Source organism: Mya arenaria, chromosome 17 (genome assembly GCF_026914265.1).
Source record: "Mya arenaria isolate MELC-2E11 chromosome 17, ASM2691426v1".
Classification (NCBI taxonomy): Eukaryota; Metazoa; Mollusca; class Bivalvia; order Myida; family Myidae; genus Mya; species Mya arenaria.
In genome coordinates this window covers 12794742-12822591 of record NC_069138.1, presented here as the reverse complement: position 1 = coordinate 12822591, position 27850 = coordinate 12794742, and the positions used below count along the sequence as shown (strand labels likewise).

At 33.2% G+C, this 27850-nt stretch overlaps 1 protein-coding gene across 1 annotated transcript; it reads left to right on the top strand.

Moving 5' to 3' along the window:
- Positions 1-15549: 15549 nt before the first annotated feature.
- On the top strand, positions 15550-27421 carry LOC128223197 (WAP four-disulfide core domain protein 8-like). Its single transcript, XM_052932488.1, has 6 exons — positions 15550-15579; positions 19054-19095; positions 21246-21333; positions 22417-22506; positions 23027-23185; positions 27159-27421. The coding sequence occupies exons 1-6, from the start codon at positions 15550-15552 to the stop codon at positions 27380-27382; spliced, it is 633 nt and encodes a 210-aa protein (XP_052788448.1). The 3' UTR covers positions 27383-27421.
- The last annotated feature ends 429 nt before the right edge of the window (positions 27422-27850 follow it).

Sequence of the window (27850 nt, the reverse complement as noted above, 5' to 3'; positions counted from 1 at the left end):
GTTTTGTTGTTTGTTTTTTTTTATTCTGGCAATTGCTATACGAAGATAGATTTACAACCTGAAAGTTTGGTTTCAAATGCATCGTAGAAGTCTTTTTTTTGTTTAAATTGAAAACATATTGTCATAGACTTGTGGCAGCAAGGTGGAATACTCTTGACTTCTCAAGGTTTCCATCTATACATTCTGTTCTTCTATAAACAGGTAAGTATTTTTTATCATCTACCTCGACGAAAATACTGTCTTTATATGCAGCTAGATAAATTGAAGCTGCGTTGAAATTAAGAAACTCTACCCTCAAAATTTAACTATTTCTTCACATTTAACATACTGTCTGTATTTCACAATTATTATATGACATTATACCCTTTGTGCTATTTGTACGTGTTTATATAATATTATTATGTATGTCGCCACAACTAGGTTTGTAATGGCCAAAGGTACTATAATGATGTTTTTACCAATAAACTTTGAACGTCAACATGTTGAAGTGTGTTCCATTTTGACAAAAAAACAACAAGAACAGGCAAACATTGACATCCACCTGCAGTGTTTTTGTTTTTGTTTTGTTTTTTGCTTTAAGGGGTTTGCTATTGTCCCTCACTTTCATAGCAGAGACTTCATGGCCAACAAAGCATATGCCGCTTATGTCAATACACTATGGACCTAAATGCATGGCCAACAAAGCATATGCCGCTTATGTCAATACGCTTTGGACCTAAATGCATGGCCAACAAAGCATATGCCGCTTATGTCAATACAATTTGAACCCGAATGCATGGCCAACACATTGATGCGGGTATTCCGCTTGTGTCAATTCACTTTGAACCCTAATACATGGCCAACAAAATGTATTCCATTTGTGTCAATACACTTTGAACCCGAATACATGGCCAACAAAATGTATTCCATTTGTGTCAATACACTTTGAACCCGAATACATGGCCAACAAAATGTATTCCGCTTGTGTCAATACACTTTGAACCCGAATACATGGCCAACAAAATGTATTCCGCTTGTGTCAATACACTTTGAACCCGAATACATGGCCAACAAAATGTATTCCATTTGTGTCAATACACTTTGAACCCGAATACATGGCCAACAAAATGTATTCCGCTTGTGTCAATACACTTTGAACCCGAATACATGGCCAACAAAATGTATTCCGCTTGTGTCAATACACTTTGAACCCGAATACATGGCCAACAAAATGTATTCCGCTTGTGTCAATACACTTTGAACCCGAATACATGGCCAACAAAATGTATTCCGCTTGTGTCAATACACTTTAAACCCGAATACATGGCCAACAAAATGTATTCCGCTTGTGTCAATACACTTTGAACCCGAATACATGGCCAACAAAATGTATTCCGCTTGTGTCAATACACTTTGAACCCGAATACATGGCCAACAAAATGTATTCCGCTTGTGTCAATACACTTTGAACCCGAATACATGGCCAACAAAATGTATTCCGCTTGTGTCAATACACTTTGAACCCGAATACATGGCCAACAAAATGTATTCCGCTTGTGTCAATACACTTTAAACCCGAATACATGGCCAACAAAATGTATTCCGCTTGTGTCAATACACTTTGAACCCGAATACATGGCCAACAAAATGTATTCCATTTGTGTCAATACACTTTGAACCCGAATACATGGCCAACAAAATGTATTCCGCTTGTGTCAATACACTTTGAACCCGAATACATGGCCAACAAAATGTATTCCGCTTGTGTCAATACACTTTGAACCCGAATACATGGCCAACAAAATGTATTCCGCTTGTGTCAATACACTTTGAACCCGAATACATGGCCAACAAAATGAATGTATTCCATTTGTGTCAATACACTTTGAAGCCGAATACATGGCCAACAAAATGTAATCCGCTTGTATCAATACATTTTGAACCCGAATTCATGGTTAACAAAGTGTATCCGCTTGTATTTATACACTTTGAACCCGAATGCATTGCTAACAAAGTATTTTCTGCTTGTGTTGATAACGTAGCCTGAATTCATGGCCAACAAAACATATTTAACTGTATCAAAGGAAACAGCAATTTAAAGGGTTAACTTAATAAATTCATTAGTGAAAGTATTTTGGAAATCTATTTAAAACTGGCTTCATGCATGGACGGCAACTTGAAGTGATTAGGGATAAACACCTCTCTCTTACAATGCACGCATACATTGAATTTCTCTTTATAAGTCAATATTTCTTTCTTAAATTCGACATATTCCCACTTCTCTATATCGCTTGTACCGTTTAAAAGAAGTTGAGATAACTATCTACACATGTTTACTACACTGAGACGATGTGCAATGCGCGTTTTACAACCACCGCGGATCAAGATCAAGGTCACATTTAGATGTCAAAAGTCATATGAATACTATACGTGTCCGCTCAATATTTCTTGAAAGACTTGAAGGATTCTTGAAAAAAAAACTATCCACAAATGTTCATCATATTGAGTCCATGTACAAGGCTCATATTACATCCACCTCAAGTTCTAGATCACATGTAGAGGTCAAAGGTCTTATGTCCGCATAATATTTCTTGAACCACTTGAAGGATTTTTGAAATAAGTTTCCACAAATGTTCATCATATTGAAAACATGTGCAGAGTGAGTGTTACAACATCTCCGAACAAGGTCACACTTAGAAATCAAAGGTCATAATGACTACATGTTCATCTTGAACCACATGAAGGATTTTGAAATAACTATCCACAAATGTTGACCATATTGAGACAATGTGCTGTGTGAGTGTTACAACCACCTCGGACCAAGGTCACACTTAAAGATCAAATGTCATATGACTTCATGTTTATTTTGAACCACTTGAAGAATTTTGAAATAACTATCCACAAATGTTCACCATATTGAGACAATATGCAGAGCGAGTGTTACAATCACCTTGGACCAATGTCACACCTAGAGGTCAAAGGTCATATGACTTCATGTTCATCTTGAACCACTTAAAGGATTTTGACCACTTGAAGGATTTTGAAATAACTATCCATAAACAGTCAACAGAGCACATGTTGAAACCAGCTCGATCTAACTTTTCGTGTATGCTCCATATCATGCATATCTCCTGAACTGCTTGGAGGAGCAGTTAAACTATGTTCATTTGAAGATCAGAACAAATCAGCACTGCCGTTTTCCTTAATGATTAAAATAAAACATTTAACGTACATGTAACTATTTTGATATTTTCTGAAATATTATCTAAAGTCAAGTCAATATGGTATTCTCTCGGATTTACGTATAACATGAATATACTGACTTAGATAATAAAGACAATTTCATGCAGGGTCAATCCAACGAGTTGACAAAGAACTTACATCTTGACTATAAATATAAATGATTACCAGTCAGCATATAAAAACCTACTATTGCCATGATTTTCACGCATTTGGAACTCCTTGGCCATTTTTATCGAAAACAACCTCAGATGTATGCCGGTATATCAGTTGAAGTAGTTCGTATTTTTTTAAGTTATATCATTAATTAAATGTTGTGTTTTAGAGTTGCATTTATTGAGCTTAGTTTCAATAGATTGCCAATGAAGTGTATTATTGCAAACATAATTAAGATTCCCAAGAGTTAAGTCATAAAGTTTATCTGCTAAATAAAATTACTACGCGATCTACTTGCAACGGACTTAAACGTACTACTTTTTGAGCTCCGAATTGATTTTCACGACGACTTTGGGTTAACCCTGTTTGAATAAACGTTTGTCGTAAGTTTCACGAATCCAGTCACCAAATCAAGCATCTATAACATTCTATTATTTGTATGCAGGCATGTCTTACTCGCGTCATGATACAAGATAAATTATGGCATATCGTTTATATTGACATTTGTACAGGATACTACAAAAAATCTTATAAAGGTCCAGGGATGATTAAAATACCTTGTTTGTCCGTCTAAAAGGACAACGGAATATAAAATGAGGAATTCCTAGGTCATATTTACATATAAAGCGATGTGTAAAATTACGTGAACCTAAATATATTTAGAAAACATTTGTATTTGCATAACTGGTGAAGTGTGAAATGTACAATGCCAAATAAAATGTTATCATCGATCATATGAATCAATTGTGCGCCAATTTCTTTGTGTTTTCACGTCTTCGCCCAGACCCTTGTAATTTATATTCTGATCCTTATAAATGATTGACTCGGACTTGGTGAATCTTATCTTAAATATAAGATAGCAAAGGTGGCGTTTACAATTGTGCACTTTCTGTTAACGAACATAATTGACAAAAAAGTTCAGGAATAACTCTTGAATAAGGCTTATAATAACCTGACATTTTCTATGAAATAATGAGAATAATCATCAGCTGGTTGTTGTGGCGGTGGTGATGTTTGTTGTCCTTGTCAACGAGGACGATGATGATGATGATGACATTGACGAACACCACCACCACCACCATCTTCATCGTCATCATCATCATCATCATGAACTTTGTGATCATCATCATGAACTTTGTGATCATCATCATCATCATCAACTTCATCACCATCATCATCATCATCATCATCATCATCATCATGAACTTTGTGATTATCATCATCATCATCATCATCATCATCATCATCATCATCATCAATAAAATCATCATCATCATGAACTTTGTGATCATCATCATGAACTTTGTCATCATCATCATCATCATCATCATCATCATCATCATCATCATCATCAACTTCATCACCATCATCATCATCATCATCATCATCATCATCATCAACATCATCATCATCATCATCATCATCATCATCACATCTCATTATCATCATTATCATCATATTCATCTTCATCATCATCATCATCATCATCATCATCATCATCATCATGAGCTTTGTGCAACCATTAACAACCTTCACATATTCCTCACTAAAAACTCCTTTATTCGATTTTCCATATATATGTTTTTAGACATTTCTTGATTTTTTTGTAGGATAAATGAATTGATTTTGTTTTATATATATATATTGTTGTTTTTTGCTTTTTGTTTCTTTCATTCTTAGCTGTGACCTTTGCAGAAATATATTGATGCATATTGAATATTTATGCTTACACTGTTTGCATACAACATTTATAATATAAGCGTTATGTGCCATAAGCGTAGTTTTAATACATTTTATGTACTTCTACTTTTTATAAATGTTGTAAATGATGTTATAATTATCATGCTCTTCACTGCAAATCACAATCACTTATCATAACGTTATTGTGATTTTCCATGCCAAACCGGTTGCCCAATCAAAAAGGATAAAACCATGTTGTTGTTATTGTTGAGTTTATAAACGTCTGCCGGCGCCCTACAATGGCTGCCTGACCCCGTCATATCCCCGAGTGTGACTGAAATACAATTTTAAAGCCAAAGGGGGAGTTTTGCCCCAACCGGTTGATGGGATATCCGTCCAGGTGTGGTTTTATGCACAAGATCCCGCGAGACTAGTGATGGATGACATCTTACGTGGTCCCACAGCTATGGCTATTGGATATGGTTTCATTTCTCTGGTCGTAACTAGGTGAAATTTAGAAATTTGATATTAATTAGTGTATCTTAAAAACAATTAACTTGTAAGAACGGTTTATTTTTGAAAATCAAACAAACATGTGATGTCGTTTATTTATTCATAATGCTTTGAACCGCCACGCCTTTACCCTTTGATAGATGTATTAAACAGACTTACTGTCTACAGTGTTGCGCATGTTAGCGTAAGTAAGGTACCAGAATAGTGTTAGGGGCGGATATTTAAGTTTAAGTACCTGAATAAAACATTCGCATTTAAGTATTTTTTATTAAGGTATACATTTTGGCTTTTTTGCATATATCTTTAAAAGTCTAGCTTTCATCATGAAAATTATTATATACATATTTACTAATTAGTTGTTAGTCCATCCTCACTGTGTAAGTGAAATGTTAGTGTAATGTAAAAGTATCTAATGTTAAAATATTAATTATCAGTTCTTTTCTCATGTCTGAGATTTCAAACCTATCATGTTATCGGTGTATATATGTTTAATTGAATGTATTATATCTATCATGTAATGAGGAGCACTTTGTGTTCAAATAACTTAAAGATACACTCTTACTCCAAAATTAGATTTACCACATTTAATAATATTGTTTCAATAGTCCAAAAAGGATGAATAAATGTCGAAAACAATGGTTCTTATGAAGGATGCCGTGTTTAAATAGAAGGAAATGAGCATAAAACACAGTATTTCTACCTTATGAGACTTTAGCAGACCACAGTAAATATTTTAGCATTCACCAATCATTTAATATTTTTGCGCTTTCTGCTTTTAAATACACGATTACAATCTTGTTAAAGGTAATTAATACTTTCCATAAGTGAATTATTTAGTAAGTAGATAAAGGTTTATCAGTCAAAACTGATGTTTGTTATACATTTGTATGTAATGATTTTGAATAAGAGTGTCACTTTAATAAATAAGTTGAATCCTGGATCCATTAAAGATTGTGAAGGGTTCATAAACCGTCTAAAGACGCGAAAACAGAACGTCACTTCAACGTGTTATTCTACCTTTTGCCGGCCACTGACACTAGCGTATTACCGGAATAGTCTAACATCAATTCCCTGGCCCGTCCCTGAATAAATAGGCTTGCTTTAGTATATTGACAAGAAACATAATGTTCAAATTGTTTCGAACCTTGTTAAAGTTAACATCGGAGGCTTAGTGACGTACTGCGCCAGATTTAAGCCTGTAGGCATATATAGACTTGAGCCTTGGTTTAAAAAGAAATGCCCTATATATAACCCTGGAGGCTTGACGTACTTCCCAAAGGCATAAACTTAGACTTTGGTGACGAACTGTCCTAGATTTAACCCTGGCGGCATAGAATTAGACCTTGGTTTAAAACATTTAGAAATGACCTTAGTACTGCTCCAAATTTAACCCTCACACCATAGATGTGTACAGCCTTGGTTTGAAACGAGTGAAAAAAGTTTAGTCCACGAATACTAGGGCACATTTTTGAATAGATTATGTTTACCTTTGCATGTACTAGAACAAATATTTTACAAACTTATTAACTTATATTAGAGTGGTTGCAAAACAAGACATGTTCATTAACATGAATTTAGAGGCGGTTCCATGATTTAACATAAGAGGGGCGTAACTTAAGGGCGTAACCATTTGACTTCCGCCCCTCCCTTTGAACCGAATTTGTTTTGGTATAAAGTGTTGGCAGGGGATTGGAAGTGATTTCCAAAGATTTTTTTTTTAAATTTGGTCCGATACGGGTCATTGTGTGGGCGTATATTATTACTTTATATTGAAACAAAATTTAACTTGGACGATTTCAGCCCCCCCCCCCCCCCCTCCCCCAAAGATCCGCTAGTGGTATATGTATCGAAACGTATGAATTAAGTTATATTAGGGTTTTAAACTCGTTTAAAGTGGTACTGGTATGCTTGCTGGTTCTCGTGTATTATGAGTTTATATCATGTGTTTCCGGTACAGATAGTAAAATCCGACCCGAGGGCACGCAGCGTGCCCGAGTGTCGGTTTTTTCGATCCGGACCGGAAAAACATGATTGATATTTTTTCTTGCATACCTAAAATTATGAATTTGTGGAAAAATACGTAGACGATTATTTATTTTCAATTTTAATTAAAAGTATTGTATACTTATATTTATGATTCCGCTTTATTGAAATTGCATAATATACTTTTCATAAACCATACAATAAAAGAAATAAGAAGTGGCGCGTTGTTGCGCGTGACTCATCTTACATGGGGGGGGGGGGGGGGTGAGACTAGATTTTCCAGCACCGGTCATATGACCGGTAACACACGTCCGGTATGCAAGAATATAATTTCCTGGCAGAGTCGTTCCTGAAGCATTTGGAGTTGTACGTCCGTACACTTAGACGAGGTGTAGATTGGGTTGGTGCCAATATGGTGTATGTGGTAGGAGCCAGATTTTGGAAAGAAAATAGTTATGAAAGAACTATTTCAAGATCTTTAAACGATATCAAAGAGTGAAATATCGACAAACTTAAAGTTATTAAACGATACATGTATGTAACTTTCCTTAGCCTTCAATCTGTATTGCTGTTTTCGAGATTCAAAGCACTTGCCCCTTTGGGGAACCATTTGTACATGTGTGCGTACAGGAGTATGCATAAGTAAGCCCCTGCCTGATGCCTTTTATTCGGTATATACTGGTTAAATATACAAATACAAAAATAAATGGCCAACATTTAACGCGTATCCTGTGTTGATTAGTTTCAATTTATTGCCAGTAAAGTGCATTGTTTCAATAAAGATTCCCAAGAGTAAAGCAATAAAGTTAAACAGCTAAATTGAAATTACTACGCGATCTGCTTGCAGCGTAGTTAAATGTTAAGATTTCTGACATTGTAAATCGTGGCGTCCATATTAATCCGAGGTTGTTTTTAGAAAATGGCCGATGTGTTCCGAATGCAATATCACTAGATTATAATCTTTCAGTAATTAAAATGTTATTTATAGCTTATTTAAAACTTATTAAAATAAGTATTTACGATATATTACTTTTATTTGTATAATTATTTGTAGTGTCTTCAAAATATTTGAAAAATAAAACAATATATGCCATAAAATTATACAGAAACTAGGATTCTTTATAAATTCCATTCGAGTGATTATCTATATATATCAACTTCTTAAAAGAATATTATAACTAAACGACATATTTGGATGGTTGCACCCATTCCTTACATTGCTATTTGCATTTGTTTGGTAGAAACAAACGCATTACTTAAGGTAAGCCACCCACAACAGGGGGTACACGTCTTCCGAATCTTCAACGGTTTAAGTGAGGATTTTGAATCTGAGCTGCAAGATGGCGGCGAAACGTTATTTTTTTTAATTGGAACCTGTTTTTGTCTGGTAAATATAATTAATTATTTATTTCAAAACATTATGAGGCCCATTCTGCTTTACAATCCTATTTTTTTAACGTTTTGCCGCCATCTTGCAGCTCAGATTCAAAATCCTCAACCGTTGCAGATTCGGAATGCATGCAACTATGTATAAGATCATTTAAAATATTAACATACATGTTTTAGAAATGTTTACGATGTAAAATATATATTGATTAATAATTATAATATTTTGCATGGGTTCAATTTTTAAATAACACCATAGTTATGCTACAATTATCATTTGATATATTTAAGAGGGTCGGGGGTGTAATAAAACAAACATTATTAAGATTGTAAAATAAATAAATTTATTTGATCTTGAATAACATAATGTCTATATAAAGAAAAATCTCGGTGAAAATTTAAAAAAACAAGCTTATCATTTTGTTATTTTAAATTGAAACTTAACTTGTAGCAATGTTTGTATTAATAATGGATGTATAACCTTAAGCGACTCTTGTCTCAATAGAATTCCACAGAAAACCACAGTCCTAACTATAATGCAAATATTTTGATTCAGCTGACGTCAAGTCTTAACGCAATATAATAGGCTAAACAAATAGTTGCGGTTGATTTAATAATTCATTGAGTGACATTTACTTTAATTGTTATAGGTTTAATTGAACTTGCTACTGATATATGAATATACTGATTGACCTTAGTGCATACAAAACCTCAAGAGTTTAAAGACATTTGTCCGTTTTTGTGTCGCATGCGGAGCATAGTATGTTAATTTTCAAGCTTCGAAGCTAAAATCAGTAAACTCATGTTATACTTACCTGACAAAATTAGCATTGCAATGAATAATTTATATATATAAAGATACACTTGAAAAATGCATTGGATAAATCATAGCATGAATGATTACATTAAATTTTAGTGTCCAACGTAATATTTTGTCCAATAAAAATGCAGTTTTTCTCAAGTTTTCAAATACATTTAATTTAGAAAATAAGCAGTCAGCCGTTATTAATTTTAATCAGGTAAAGTGTTTGATATAAACAGTGACTGGCCTAGTTAGTGGGTAGTTTACAAAATATCATGTAGACCACTAAAAACTTAAACATTGTCGGTATATACAAACACAAACTAAATGGAAATGCGACTGCCTCGCGACAAACCATTTATTTGTGTACGTACTTACCAACACTCTTTTACTAATTCTGAGGGGTTAACTTTGCTAAAAATATATTTCATGAATTCACACAATTTTAAACTTTTATTCAATTCTGGGTTTAATTTCATTACGCGTGAAATGACAAAACATGGTGCTTTTTAATTATAGTTATAAATGAAATGTCATCTTTGTTAGTGAAATAATTAACACTCTAAAAAATAATGAAAATCGTCACTTATGCGATTGTTATCACACAGATGGCATTTAAGTTGTTATTCCACCAACTATCTTCTTCGACCGGCAAATAGTTGGTTATTGTTCTAACTCTTAAGTATAGCAGGGTGTCTTAGAATTTAAAAAAAAATATAACGGCAATATAATATTATTATATGCACTACTAAATACTCTTTTACTGTGAGTAAATGTTCCATACTAAAAATTACGGGAAGTATTCCATTTGCTATGAATTACAGATGAATTACAGATTTAAGAATATCTAATTTTCCTGACGCATTTGTAAAATAATCGGGTCTTGGCAACTATAATATTTGAACAGTTTTACTTTATCAACTTCATTGAAAGTTAAATCTCAAGTATTATCACCTTTTTCGTTCAAAATTGCATTTACAGTGTTCATGCTTAACACGTTATCATACGTTTTTGTGTACCTTTTCAATAAGTGACCATCGAAACCCTATACCTCACAACCATAAGTCAACGTCGGAACAATAGTAATATCAGACATTTTAAGTTGGCAGTCAAAAGAGATGTGTCAGTGCACTAATTCGATTTATTGCTTATTCACTGTAAGCGTTGAAGGTTGTTAACTTGACATTGACCTACATGGGGTCAAATGTGACCTCTTGTTGATGTTGCTAAGCTTAGCTTAGCTAAGACCCCCTTAAACATATTTCGCATTTGCATGATTGCTTCCCAAAACACGTTTAACATAATGCAATGTCGAAATATAAATTTAGCAATGTCGTTCCCCAAAACGGCTTAATTCAACTCAACGAAAGCTACAAGACATCCTCAGCATTACTGATAAAATACTTGCATACTCATCCAGCCATGGTTAACTAGCTAAAGGACACATTTTCTGTCATAAATTTAGAGCATTAACGTCCCTCATTGTTCACTTTTTAGCGACATGACAGTCATTGTATCAGCATATTTGTTGCCTGCCTTTGTAGGTGCTGTTATGTAGAAACAAATGAAAATCGCACCACCTATCTAAATTTCAGCTAAAATGGTTCCATGTTTGCTGGGTGTGGAAGTATGATAAATTCATGCAAGACTTTCTGACGAAAATGTCTTTGATGTAAGTCATGAACTTTAACTATTACTATTTTTAAGGTAAAGCTAGAGATGACTTTCTGACGTAAATGTCTTGACATAAGTCATGAACTTTTACTGTTAATATTTTGCTTTTTTTAAGATAGAAATGAGTGACAATCCATTCAAATATATCTGCCTGTTTTCTATGGAAATACAATCACCTTATTTCTATATCGCATGTTTTTTGTATCAATGTGCAAGCTTGTTTTAGCTATGTGACTTAGTTTGCAGGAATATGTATATATTTAGTATTTTTTAAAACAAAATATTTCTTGTTCGTCATTGTATTTATATGTATGTTGTTAAAATTTACAAGTACGAATAACTGTTTTAGTTTAAACTTATTTTTTTTTTTTGGTTTTAGAACGGTTGTGAAAAAAAGTTATTTAAACTTATATTTATCACTTTCGTTGGAACGATGTAACGCGCGAGTGCTGTGGGGAAAACCGGAGTTCCCGGAGAAAACCCACTTGTCCGGCATGGTGACCATAAACCAAACTCACATGCCCCCATGCCGGAAATCGAACCCAGGTCACCTAAGTGAGAAGCGAGTGCACTAACCACTGCGCTAAGCGGACAACCAATAACCGGATGCCTTTCATTACAATAAACTCAATCATATGTTATGTTAACTACTACCAGTTAGTTTCAAAAGACGAACCCTAAAGGTACTTGTTGTTCACCTACTTGTTATATTATTGTTAGTTTATTTCCCGAGATTCCTCAAGAAAATGTATACTTTGATACGATTAACATTTGTGTTTTTACTTCATTCGGGATTGTAGGGATAAGAGTGAAGTTTTCACACAAACTAGCTTATGCCCCCTTGGTGACAGCGATTTTATTTGCTCGTCAAGGGAGGTCACTGTAAATAAATATGTGTTGTATTTATTACATTCTGTTAACGAATAATGTTGACTTCTACTGTAAACAGTTCTTGTTTGGTTGTTCGTGATCTGATGACAAAAACTTATTAATAGAGCAGACAGAACGAAACATAAGATTACTTTTGATCTATAACACGCTCATCGTCATACGAACAAATAAACAAACAAAAACATGACCACTTATCAACGAGCAAATCATACGATCGACTTATCGACTTACCTGCGATAAGACTACCGTAGTTAGATATCCCTTCGAATATAAATTGGAAAACGCAAAACATAGTGTTTTTCTTATGCGATTCTTTTTTCACCAAATTATTCGAAAAGGCGTTGCATCAACGAATCATTTTTTACATTCGTTTTTGCGTTTAAAGGGACTGTACACCAGTTTGGCACCAAAAACGTTTTTTTTTCTGTAACGAATCTTAGGACAATTATTTAATAACATGTTTTACTCTTTGATATCATAATTGTAAATAAAAATACCAAAATATGAAATAAAATCGAGTCGGAGACCGGGTTCGAACTGGTGTCGCCAAAATTGCAGTCCTGTGTTGTATCCACTGTGCTACGAAGGCTTACCCTAAACTTGACAATATCACGTGATAACATGGACTAGCCAATCACGCATAAGGAATTAATTATACTAGGTAGACATACATAGTAATCTTTTTTAATGGAAAAATACGATAAAACTGCAAAAAATAAATTAATTGTAAACTATGTGGTACTTCAGTTAGTAAGTTTAAATGCATTGTACACATCGATACCAAGTTTATGTCAGTTTTCGACAATTTTCTCTTTTTTTCTCGTTATTTCATCATATGGAGTACAGCCCCTTTAACTATTTTCGAACACTAAAATGTTCAGGATTATAATATGGTGACCGTTTGCGTCAATGTTCCTTCCGCGAGAGTTGTTGTCTTCGTTACATGAAATACCGCAGGAAAATCAAAACATCCGGGCCTTTTTAGCCATAGGACTTAGAAATGTTGGCGCGTAAACTCTGGAAAAAATTTCAATTTTGCGTTGGATATATTTTAATATCTTTACTGCTGGCCTTGGCAGTAGAATGCACTGCAACTTAAAACTGTAATCTACAGTGGCGTGGCCAGATTTTCACAAGTACATGTTTGTTAATGAAATATTAACTTTTTTTTTTCTTTTTTTCGAATTGAATTTGTTTTAAAAATATCAAATCGTATAAATGGTTGATGTTTGTAAGGATAATTCGATACGTGAATTGCACATAATCAAGGGAGAATCAAATCCAAAAGTATCTTTCCACATTAAAAACCACCGATAATATTTCAACAAATGACCTAGAAATTGGTACAAAATTCTGGAATATAATCGAGCAATAATGTCTTAAATAATGTCAATAACGGTAGAGAACAGAGATATTTTTCAGAACTTACAGTTTTGACCATTTTAACCCAAATAACAACTATGTGAACTTGTCTCCCCAGCATGATTTTGAATGTCTAAAATAATTCTGCAATACTTTTCGAATATACCGAGGCTGGAAGTATTTTGACCAGTTCTTAGGAGTTCTAGCAAAATCTTATTAGTATTATAATTATTATTATTATTATTATTATTATTATTATTATTATTAATAATAATATTATTATTACTATTATTTTCATTATTATTATTATTATTATTATTATTAATTATTATTATTATTATTATTATTATTATTATTATTATTATTATTATGAATAATACATTTTATTTGACTGATATTATTTGAGTGTTAATCATTCCAAAACATGAATATCTTGAAAATTCAATCATTTTTTTATTATCTTAATATTTTAATACGGATTTGTCTGGACATCTATCTTCCTTACAACACTCCCTGAATATCAAGTTACATTCAATCAGTCAGTACTTCGTTTTTATCCTTTCTCATTTGCGTCCTTTTGACTGTGGTGTAACAAACTGTCCGTCATTGTACATATCGCGTTTGATTTACCACTGTTACAGCTGCAGCACACGCGTTCTCCATCCCATATCATTCTTTTGTATTCAAACCAACTGCTGATATCTGTAAAACGTGATGTTAGTGTTATTGCTAACCAACCACTTAAAGTGACACTCTTATTCAAAATCAATACAAACACATGTACAGCAAACATAAATTTTGAGTGATAAACCTTAAACTACTTACTAAATAATGCATTTATGGAAAGTATTAATTACTGATAACTATATTATAACCTTGTTTTTTAATATCTGAAAACGCAAAAATATTAAATGATTGGTGAGTTCTAAAAGATTTAATGTGATCTACTATCGTCCCGTAAGGTAGAAATACCGTGTTTTCTGCACCTTTCTTTCAAATTTAACTCGGTATCCTTCGAAAGAATCATTGCTTTCGATATTTATTCATCCTCTTTAATATATTTAAAAAAAGGTTAATTGTGGTGAATCTTATTTGGGAGTAAGAGTGCATCTTTAAGGGTATACCCAACCAAAATTGATAAATTTCTTCATTTTTTACAAGAATGTTTTCGCTTTATTTATAGCTATGTTTATTATTTGAGTTCATGAGATTATATTTATTGCGATCTTGAAATGAAACCGACAAATATCATTTTACTCCACTGATTAAACTCTTTGAATCACCGAAGAGAAATAGTTTTGCAAACTAATCTTTGATGTAGCGAAAGATCGTAAAAATCAATGATTAATCTTTAATACGTATTACAACCAAAGTGTATATTTTTGTAAAACATTATATAAATGTAATTCGGCCAGGTACGTAATCAGTGAAGAATCGTGATATATGGCCTAACCTTGTTACCCAAGCCCAAACCTTTAAAGTCATGCCTTCATTCATGCTAGTGAGACCTTCCTTACACCAAGATCCAGAGTGACACTTTCATATACGTTTAGGTGTGATACTATTGGTCAATGTTAAGCTCGAGCGATAAATTCTCATGAATGAAATACAATATCCAATACGATCCAACTTGAAGTTCTATAAAGGCTTGACCATTGCAAGAGAACAGCACTTTACTTGAAAATTTCGAAGAAAGATCAGTTTTAAGCGGAATTTAAAATAGGAATCTGGAAACTTGAGATACAATCTTAAAACAGATTTAATTTAAGGATTGCAAGTTCTTGAAACAACTCGAAGCTTAAAGTTTAATTTTGGTGCAATATATTGTACGTTTTTGTTTGTCATATTTTCATTTATATACCGATTTGTGTTCCTGATTCACCATGATCGCCACTGCTAGTCAAATAACCGCTGTAAGTATTTAAAAACACACCATATTAAACAATTGTATTATTATTAATTTATTAATTTTAATTTTAATATTATTATTATTATTATATTATTATTATTATTATTATTATTATTATTATTATTATTATTATTATGTTATTATTATTATTAAAATAATGTTGTTGTTTTTTGTAATATTTAAGCATTATAGTATAAGTATTAGTATTATTAGTATTACTTTTCTAAAAAAAAAAATTTTTTCGAATTCTATCTTGAAGCGTTGCTTCAGAAGTCATTTATGTTGTTGTCAAAAAGATTATTTTTGCTCTATTAAAAATATCACGTGGAAGAGATTGTAAATACGTAACATTTTTCTGTGTCAGAATATCTAAATGATGTATTTCGATACCATAAGTTAAGTCAGATAATTTTATGCATTACTTGAGGATATTGTTTAGATCAGCTTTCAAACAAAATGATTGCTGCATTCGACTTGTTATACCAAGACACGTCTATATCGTGACTCTTAAATTGCTCATTTTAACATTTACTGTACGAAAAGGCTTAACAGCATCACATGACTTTTAACACATGACTTGCATATATCCGACTTATTGAAATAGACTATAGATGATCATCATGGAACTAGTAGAGTACGAAAAAAACATACGGTTAAGTACGATAAAAAGCTCTAATCGCTTTTTCTAAATTCAGATTAATATACGATTTCATTGCCGAGCTTGAGCCATCATTTGAAAATAAGGGCCACAATTAAGGTTGAACAAAAAATGCAAATGATTTTTGTACAATAAAAAGGATTATTTTGGCACTTTTTATATTGGGAATATGTGGCCAGGAAGCTATGTATTAATAAAAACAAACATTTTTCAAGATATATATTTTTATCTTTTCACACATCATATGTTTTGTTTTGATCGTTAATTAAAGTCAACTAATTGAAACATAATAATGCATTAAAATTAAATAAGTTTTGTTTCGCTTTCGCATCAATCTATTTTGTGCATGTTGTTTGAATACAGACTATGCAATATAGATAAGATGATATGCAAGACATACCGTTTACTTCTACCTGTACGAGTACCTTCCAATACACGCACGATTGACAGTTCGTGCAATAAGTTAAACTTGTAGGTTCTGTGCCGCTAACAAAGATTTGTACATTTCCTTAGCGATTTAAACCATAGGAAAATGTCACGCTGCAAACTCACTATCCTAGTCTCTACGAAAACCCTGGGTTAACGTAAAAAAACCCATTAAAATCAGGCACAATCAAGGTGATTTTTTTAAAAACTAAATGCATTATTATGATTTAACTTATTTGACTTTAATGATCAAAACAAAAAAAAACCCATATGATTCGTGTGAAGATAAAACATATTAGCCTTTAATGGATTTAACAACTCCTTTGCCACAAGCATTCCAGTTAAACATGCCCAAGAAATCGCTTATATATTTTTACTTCAAACTGCATACTTTCATTTTATAATGATTTTGATACTAGTATTATATAATAATTCATGCAAATTATTGCGTACGTGCCATAGCACAAAATAAATTATTCGCTAATATTTATCAAAAAATATGTAAAGGGGACATAATTAATCATATTGATATGGTACTTTAAAAATCGCTTTTCTGAAACTGAGTGGCACATTAACACAGGAGAGGACAGTAACTACTGAAATAGGCTTCATGCTAAAGACCATTCTCATTCATCAGAAATTTGATAATGATAAATCTATGGTACGCATAGCATCACTCTGGTGAACGAGAATGGCTGAAGACGCAGAAGCGCAAAAATCATGTTACTGTATGATTCATAGAACTGGAGAATTGTTCAAACAAACTTGTTTTACTATACATTGCAAACATTTTACGAAATAAACTAATTTTAATAACACATGTTTTTTTTTACATAAAAAATCTTTTCTGGATCTGAGTTTCACAAATTAGACATCAGTGAATATGGGCCCTTTTTTAAAGGGCTTACTACGATGTATAAAGACTAGTAAAAGGTAAAATAAAAACGCTGAAACAATGAAAAGCCAGGACCAAAACAAAACACCACAACCACGTCAGACGCTCTGACGCCATATTATGTCAATAAATAACAATTCGTGGCATTGAGGACCTTTTGAAGACATACTATGCTGTTCTTTGGTCAGCAAACAAACACATTAGGACAAACTGGACTAAATAAACATAGAAAACAAACAAAGTGACCAATCAGTCGTATTGCTTGCGTCATTATTTGTCCATCTGACCACTGATAAATGTATTAAGTGTGGTTTTCTTAGAGAAACAGGAACTGCCAAGGAACGGCCCAAGATTGCGTATCAATAGCGTTGCATGGAATTGGGTTGATTGTTAAAATATTTACAGCATCTTGCAAGTCTCTAATGAAGGCACGTCCTAAAAGGGACATACTTACATTTTTTTATGTCTGCAACGATTTTTGAAAAAAAAAAATGGAACTGGAATATACAAAATGCCCTATTTCTGAGAACAACTATTCCACGGCTTAACTTGCAGAAGGATTTGCTCTTTCATCAAATTAAAAGAATTTGATAATCAAACTGCGTTTTATCTTTGTTATTTTCTTCAAAGTAAAATCAATTAATTTTGTTCTCTGAGCTCTTTAATTTGTCCTCAGCAAAGGAAAGAGAGTCACAAGCATACGTTTGAGCACATATTATTTTATAAATATGCATCCAGAAGCTATTTATCATAAGATCGTCAAGAAAAAAATCATAATTTCTACAATTTGGTCGGGTCATTTTGGCAAAAATGCGCCAACAGGCGGGAAGGAAATGCATAGAATAGTTATATCGCATTTTGGCCCCGCAACTTGGCTTTTTTTTCTCGCCCAGCCATTTGGAGCTTTTTCTCCCCAGCACTTATGATAACGCATACAATAGATGTGCTTCATAATAAAATGAAAGAAAAACTAATCGGCTTTATTTTTCGCGCAGACGAGTATAAACACTGCCTGACATACTTTCATATACGTACATTTGTCCTAATACATTAAAAACAAACCGCAAGCATTTTTCTTATTACTCCATACCAAAACTTTGTTAAATCATGAGGTCAATCTTTATTTGGAATTCCACTGCCGTTCAGTTATTGTCAATGTATTTTAGTTAATCCATTCGTTATCGATACATATAATTGCTACTGGATAAGTTTCATTTTGAAAATGTTAAGTTCGAATATATTTTCACCGAGAGCTTTTTTTTTATATAAACACATTCTCTTTGAGAAACAAATTAAAAAAAAGCCCTGCTATAGTCATAGTAAGTTTTATCTCCCTTATATATATTGTACCGTAATAGTAGCGTTATTATAGTGTTATTCAACAATAATATAATGGTTTATTATTATAATTTAAACATAAAAATAATATCGATGTTAATATCTGAAATGCATTAACACATATTTGCATCCTTATGATGACGTTAAATTTCCTATTTCAGGTAATTCTGGTTTTGATAGCGTACATCAAAGCAGAAATATGTGTAAGTAGTTATCTTTTCATTGTCAAACTTGCAATATCCACACTGTAAGATATTTTCAAAGTTATATTTGTAGATTTCTAAACAGCATCGATTCATTTTTGCATGGTCTATGTGATGTGGTATTACAACGCCGCCCTGTTGTTTCCCTTGTTAAGGTTCAAAATTTAAGGCTTTTCGATAACATTATATTATGATGAAAATAAATTGAATATCAACAATAATATTAGTTTCAAGCAATGTATAATATAATGCTTTTAACATTATGAATATGGTCATGCAAAAATGAATCGATGTTGTTTAGAAATCTAACAATATAACAAGAATTCTTCATTTGGTTATCTTCACTATAACGTTTTTCAAAGTTACTGCATCCTAACACAATGCCAATTTTGTATGTTAGTACGAAAACCTAGTTAGCTTTCCTTGAAAAATAAAACGAACCCTAAAAAAAACGAATACTAAAAAGGGGACATCCTATGTAGAACCTAGACACCGTAGCCACCGTAGTCCATTCTGGACCATTATCCATTGTGAAAGAGATCTCCACGGCAAAATAATTATTGTATTTAGGTGTGTTAATCATGGGAATCACACAGAATGTATAATTCTCCGATATTAAACACCAACAATACTAATTGATATAATGAAGCATGTTTTATTTTAACACTTGTGTTCTGTTGTCGAAATTATAGCTAAAGGAGATTTAAAAAAATCGGTAAGGTCGTTGTTCAAACAAATGTTTGTTTGTTTTTCGATCAGGAAGCCCAAAACTTATCCGTCTGCGGACGCTAAAATAGATTTGGTATAACCTAAGCTAATAACTCTGATTTCACAATTTCTCTATCTATTCTCTGTTATATTTCACGATCACTGATAATTCGATAGCCCCATTCATTTGACATTTTCATGAACTTCCTTTGGGAATTTTAGCTGCATTGTGGGCTTCAAATTAGACATTCAATATGTTCCTTAAAGCTTCGGCGGTTGTCGTAGACAATTTGATTGCCTTTAGACACAGGCCATACGGGACTGATTGTCATTTCAAAAATGCGCGAATTTTTAGCATTTTCCAAAAATGACATCAATAATGGCTAAATGATCCATGGAGATTTCTGATATTTTCTTTTATCATGTTTTTATTGCTATGGCGACAAAACTATTTAGTGTATGCGTTCACGTGTCTCATCCAATGGAATCAGAGGGCGTATTCTTATTTAAACAGTTACACAGATTCGGATCAAATGTATCTTGGAAAGTCTAAATCTAAATATAACTTAAACGGACTCGCTCATGTTTTGTACCAAAAAATAATTTTCCCGGGGATGCATCCGAAACCACCAATTTTATCATTCTTTTTACTCTATGATATCAAAATCGCGGAAAAATACAAATAAAAAATAAAAAATATTTTAGTTTTAGTTGGGTGCAAACCAAAGCCAGTGAAGTCAAGATAAAAAACCCGCGCCTGAACCCCTAGTTAACAATGACTTATACAAAAGAGATGGATATTTTTGACCTGATAACAATACATTGATAACATCACGTGATAATGTTAATTAACCAATCACGCAGCAACGAATTCGCTGAAAGCCGTTAGTAAAGCTATTTATAATTGTGGTCTTCAAATACTATATTTAAGCAAATATCAACATTTGCTAAAAGTTCCTGGTTGTCAGTATCTTAGTTTTGACACTCTTAATATTTTGCAAGACTTCATTTCATAATAAAAAAGTTGCATTTTATGAACCATGAGCGAGTCCCTTTAAATCGAGATACGATATTCATCGGGGTAAAACAATAATGCAGCCAACACACACAGACACACCTTTATACACCGTAAAATGACAATGCTATGTTTCCATTCAGTCAATAAACTGTTTTATTAAGTGGGTTATTAAGTGTATCGCACAAACACGCTGGCTTATGAAGCGATACATGCGCCAACACTAAGCTATTTATTTTGCTTTGAAACATTAAACAATTAAATCGGCATTAAATCAGGAGCGCCCATTTGAAATGTTTTTGCGATTAGAACGATAATGTTAGAATGGTGTTCTATTTTCTGAAGTGAATAGTTGTTTTATTAGTTTTACTCAGACACAGTTGAAGATCGATTTACATATATGAACATCCTTTTAAACATGTTCTAGGATCTTGACTGCGGTCCGGGTCAGACATGCAGGATGTCACGTGCTGTGTGCGAGTATCCGCCCTGCCCTTACTTCCCAACGTGTATTCGTAAGTTTTAAATTAATGACACGTGTTTTATATATGTATGTTATACACATGTATGTCTATATATATATGTCTATTTCTTCATTATTGTTTATATTCTCGTGAGAGTCATTGTGAATGTCATTTTGTTCGTATTTTATGTATATTCATGCTTACTCAGGACATGATCATTACGTCACTTCCTGTACCAATTTGATGAAATCAAAATGGCCTTAACGTAATGTTGAAAAATGTTTTGTTTCTTTCAAAACTTCCAACAGCAGGAATGGGAATAGCGGTCACAAACATTTGCCTCTTTATATACAACAGATATATTCAACTAAAAAGATGTATAACTTTGCATTTCTATAAAGTATCACCTCATATTCTCTTCGCTAATTTGAGTTATATTCGATCATCTTTAAACAATATTCTATGTACTCTGCCAGGGGCGCAGCCAGCGTTACGCATTTACGCATGTGTGTAACATTAATTTGAAAAAAATGAAAGAAATGGCCAAAAATGGCATCAAAGTCGAGGGCTAAGCTAAAAAATAATATTTGAATAAAAGGAAGATTAGCTAAAGTAAATATTGCTTCTCTGTGCTAGATAGCTTACTGAGCCTAAATCAATCCATTGATAAATAAAAAGTCGGCGGCCTCGAACCTATAAATCCCTCCAAATACACATCAGAGCTCAACATGTTAGTTCCATTTTCCATTTTTCACCGGGGAGGCCACCGAACACCCAACTGGCTACGGGTATATTCCCCCTCCCACACTCGCTTTCGTGCGTAACATTCAGTAAAGCATGGCTACGCCCCTGTCTGCTATTGTATATGCAAGTTGCATAAATGGGCAGATTTCCACAATCGTGCTGATACTGGTTTTGTTAAGGAGATTTCCCACAGATGGACATATATATTAATACATTTGAAACCTGCCTGTTTCTGGGGTCATAATCTAAAATTATTACATTACAATTTGTGGAACGCTGAACGTATGTGAAAACTGCACATAATTAATATGCACACCCATTATGATGCCAAGGTGGTATTAAACGGTCGCCATAGTTTGCCTTACGCACGCATGCATGCTTTTATTATAGCGGAGAAATCTACGGAAAACAAACAGGGCCAAAACGAGTTCATCAAATCGAACGTGCAACGCCACCCATCCTTACGCTTTTTGCTTCAGTGTAAGCATGCTTGTGTCATTTTGCTCTTCATCATTTCGAGATTTAAAAATAAACTTAGTCATTTTCTTATTTAAGTATATTATTTAAAACATGCGTTCTTATAATAAATCGTATTGGTTTGTTACGAACATTTATCCAGTGAATATTACAAAGAATGATTACCTTACTCAATTTTGTAGGAGTTTATGATTACAATTGTTACAGAAGTAAATTCATCAAACATATTTCGACAATAGTTCGTAATAAATCTAAATGCGAAACAAACGCAATGAGATGTTATCTGTTTCGAAAAATGGTTGCTACATGCAATAATATTCAAACAGTTAATTACTTGAAATATTACAAAGTTGTAAATTTATAAAGAGCAGAGTTACAGAAAGATTTGTAATATTTTATCCGTGAAATACAACACTAAATAAAAATGTAGAATTCATAAAATGATTTCTCAAAAGTACATACATGGATACTGTATATAGATGAATTTGATATGAATGCTTTCAACTATTTTTAATTTTTTTAGCATCCAACTCTCTTATACATAACACCCGAGCAGGGGAGTGCCCTGCACCCAGTGGAACTGGACCTTGTATTACTACTTGCGCGTCAGATTCCGAGTGCCCTTTTGCTCAAAAGTGCTGTAGTACAGGGTGTGGAAGGACATGTCGGCCGACTGCGAACAGTGAGTCAGCAAACTGTTATATACTAATATAAAATACTAAATTTGCGTTTTCTGGTATGAACCAGTCACTACAACATGTTCTTATGGTGAGGGAAATAAATAGGGCCTCTGGTCAATCTCAACCATAAATCCTCTCCCGTCAGTTTGGTACCCCTAGTAAATTCCTCTGTTTAAGGCAATTTACAGATATATATGTAAAATGTGTTCATATTTTTTCCTACCAATCTATTTTGATCAAAGAATAAAAGCAGTGTAGATATTTGACTGCAGTTTTTGTCATCGAAATAGTACCATACAAACTACAGGGACAATACCAGAAAACTATAACTCTAAATAATATACAGGAATAAACCTAGTAAATCATCTTCTTTAGAGGAATAAGGTTTATGGCATAAATAACAAACATTGGTCGAGAGAGAGCGTCACAATGCAACAAAGTCAGACACATATATCTTAATTATTTACATGATGTTTTCTTCACGGAATTTAGTCTGGCGTTGATGCTAAAAGAGGTATCACAAACGTAGTTAGGGCTAGAAAACTGTTTAAGAATATATTTCAAAGCTTTGTTGATTTTATTGATCAACGACTGTTCTGAGGCAGCAACTCTCATATCATTAATGAAATAGCCGCTCCGTCACTTATGGATGAAATGTTTTTCCTGAATTGCATAAATGTCCTTTTAAGCTCGATCTTGTATTGCATATAATGCAAATTTTGCCCCGTTATTTTTTTACTTAAAATTCTGGTTAAGGTTTTGCATGTAATCTAATTTTACAGTGATCCATACATGTTTCATCAAACCTTTGCAATCCGTAAACTTTTAACTGTAAATCCGTTAAAGTCAGGAATGTCCTTTGATTTGTACGAAATGATTAACAATTATAAAGCAATCCTAATCAAAGAAATCAAAACTTTAACAATTAATCTAGCTTAAAAACAATAACTAAAATAAAAAATCGCTAGATCTTGCTCTTAATGTTAACCCACTGGCATTAACCTTCCAACTCTAAATCGTATGTTACTCAGCTTAAACCATCACTACGACCCGATTCTAGTAGGGAACATCTAAACCTATCGATGTGTTAAGCAAGAACTACAGGGATTGTTCCAACCAGGCAGTTTACATATATATGGTCCAAAGTCCTAGGTGTTTGGTTTAGTTCGAAGTTTACACTACGACGACCAGCAACAGAATGACTAACTAAAATGAAACCCTCACCTTATGTTCTCCTGGCCTAGTATATTTGAAAACTACAGTTAATATACATGGTTTCACCTCTTACCTTTTGTGCAGGAACTGACCAAACTTCTCAGAAATCCTGTCTAACATTATAATTTAGTCTAAAATGTTCTCACTTATGAATATCTTATACAATATAATACTCCCAATATTATTCTTATGTTTTTAATAAACTAATATTAGTTGCATATTCTACCTCGAAAATAACCTTTCCTGCCAACGTTTACAATTTAAAAAGCATAACCCAAAATGATTAAGTCATTATTTTGAGCGTTTGCTTTCCCTTAAATATTTACCATGGTAACAAATAATATTCAGCCGTATTCCTTGCTAACAGCTTGACATCTCTTAATCATGAAAACTCAAGATCATGTAATAAATACTCACAATAAACATTGTTTGATGAGCGTTAACAGAATACAGAATGACATACGAATAACTAAGGGCCGTAACATTTGCGTAAGTTACACACAACTATTATTTTCGCCAAACTTAAGCAATATACACATACGATACTCAAAGGAATAACACCTTATAATCAATGATAGAGTGATTGATTGCTCATGATTCCTAACCAAAGTGAACTTTTGTGGTCACCTATTCGGAGAAATTGGTTATCTCACAGTACTTCTGTTTGATATGGTGTAAGCACACGCTCTCGCCAACGAGATTAACCGAGCAGGGATTTCCAACTGTTCTATTTATAAACGTTATATCTGCTGATTTAATCGTTGTTTGCAAATATCGAATCGTTCTACTTATTTATCATGCCATTTAATAGCATTTCTTAATGACGACCGCCTCATTCGATTCGTCTCTTGATGATCAGATAATGGAGAAAAGGTTATATTGGATTTGGTCATGAACTGTTATCGTTTGCATCATCATGACCTTCTATATAGTTGTTCTACAAGCACGAAAGGGGACACATTAAAGGGACATGACATGACACCAGATGGTCCTAAAAATACGGCAAATACAGTATTTCCTCAGAACAAACATTGAATTGTCAATGCGAGCTAGTAGGAGACCGATTATACATCATTTTACATAATTGCAATAATAAACACAACAGTCATATTGCTGTCTTATCCATGTTAACCCGTTTATAGCACTTAATGGTCTTCCAGTTTAAAACATACCTGTTTATGAGTACACATATATATATATATATATATACCGACGCTATTTTTGAACGGATTTACGCAGTAGATAAGTCTCAAAAATTTCAAATTGGAATAATGCGCAAAAACTGCGATGCATGTGCCGTAAGAGATGTGACACATCAATAAGTAATTTAAACGCGTTCTACACAACGATGTAAATTTTATGTAAATTTTTGACAAGTCTCTGTTTTCCTTGCAGTTGTGTCATCTAGTGTCTAGTCCCTATAAAGGGAATCATTCACATATTTTTGTGAGCAACATTATTATTTTAACTTAGTTTTGATGTTATCAAACAGAAACTGGCAGATATTTGTTTTTATAAATCGTATAACTATATGAAAACAATTCATTGGTCGCTTTTCTGCAAAAAGGCATTTTTCTTCTTCGTTTTTAAATTGTTTTATTTCTAATCGAGCTTTAACCTGATTTTTGTTTCTATATTTTATTGAAGCAATCATTTTCTTCATATTTATACATGTTTGGGGCTTCTTTATGTCGGATCTTGTAAAACGTGGACGAGTCCCTTTCACATTTCGAGTTGAATTTTATTGCAATGGTAATGCACACAGGAAAATGTCAGATTGCTCTCATGATAAAACAGAACGAACAAGATCCACATCTGCCTGAAATATGTATTTAAACAATTGACATTTACGATACATATCGAGCCCGCGTTGGCATTCATTGGAAATAAACAGATACAAACATTAGTAAACAGCCTCGACCACAGACTGACCAATACGCCCAAACCTTTCTATACACGGTCTAGAGCTATTTATTGATGACCTTTTCAGGATTTTTCTTACTCGTGCCCCCATAAATGGAAACATTACTTCTGTCTACCAAAACCAAATTAGCCCTGTCTAAATATCCTGGGTAATTTAGAATTAAACTCCGGATTATGTGTACAGGTCTCAATGACTGTCGTTGATGCTATATGATAAATATCAGCTTAATCTACAATAATGAATACTACACATTTTGTTTGGTCCAAAACGAAGTATACAAATACAAACATGTAAATAGATAAGTAATGTATATCGATGACCTTGTCTTACTCTAGTTCCAGTTATACAGATCAGCAATATGGAACAGATTGCCATTTCATTAATATGCTTATTCTTGCCATTACCCCAATATGACATCATATTCTTTAAAGTAATGTATATATGCTCCATAGAGAGTTCTGATGTTTTTGTTTACCATGCGATACATTTGCATGATGCCAAATCTATTTTATAAATTAGCAATGATTAAATAAACAATTAACATTTACAGTGCTTATAGATTACCTGTCGCATGCATTAGAAATAAAGAAATAAAAACTCTAGTAAACAACCTAGACCACAAACTTAAACCACCAAATTTAATCCACTGCAACCTTTTCATAACGGGTCGGATGGACTATTGATATAATCGGTAACCTTGTCTCTACTCTGTACTCTTCACTGTTACTCTTGCCCCAATAACCAAGAACAATAGTGATGTCTACAAAACACAAATTGCTAAGGAGTCCAGAAATTATGTCACACTTGTTTTAATTCTTTACCTTACTTGATTTTAGATGCAGTAGAAAAACCTGGCACTTGCGCTCGACATCTCGAAAGCCGGACGTTCGGTTGCAGACGCGAATGCAGTATTGATACTGATTGCCCCGGCTTCCAGAAGTGTTGTGACACTCAATGCGGTGCTAAATGCTCCGTCCCTTGCTACTACTGGCTTGAGCCCAACCAGAGATCCAGTCGAAAACTCGCGCTGTCCAAATTACCATTCTTTTGCAGGATTTAAATATAAGCATTTCCTCCTTTGTTTATATTTCATAATGGCGAAGGATATTTTATCACTTATAAATTACGTTCTAAAAATATTTTTATTGCTGAAATCGTTATTATCAATTTTGAAGTCAGGTGTTAGTTAAGCTTGTTGTTTTCATTTCAATTCTATACAAAAACATGATCAAAGTTGTTTTTCTTCATGATTAAAGTTCAATCTAATGCTTTCAGGAGACCCTAGTTCTTGGATTCAGGCTTTTATATCTCGAAATGTCTCAAGAACGTATCAAGTCTCAGTATCTCATTTCCTTATTTCAAACTTTTAACAAATAATAAAGAAATTTATCCTGATGATCATAAATACAGTTTCATGCTAATTTCGCAAAATTCTTTCAAATAGAGAATATTACACAAATTAATCAAAAATAGAGTGTAAAGCATTAACGTGGGACTTAAAATGGTTCTAGAGCTTGGACCAGGTGAT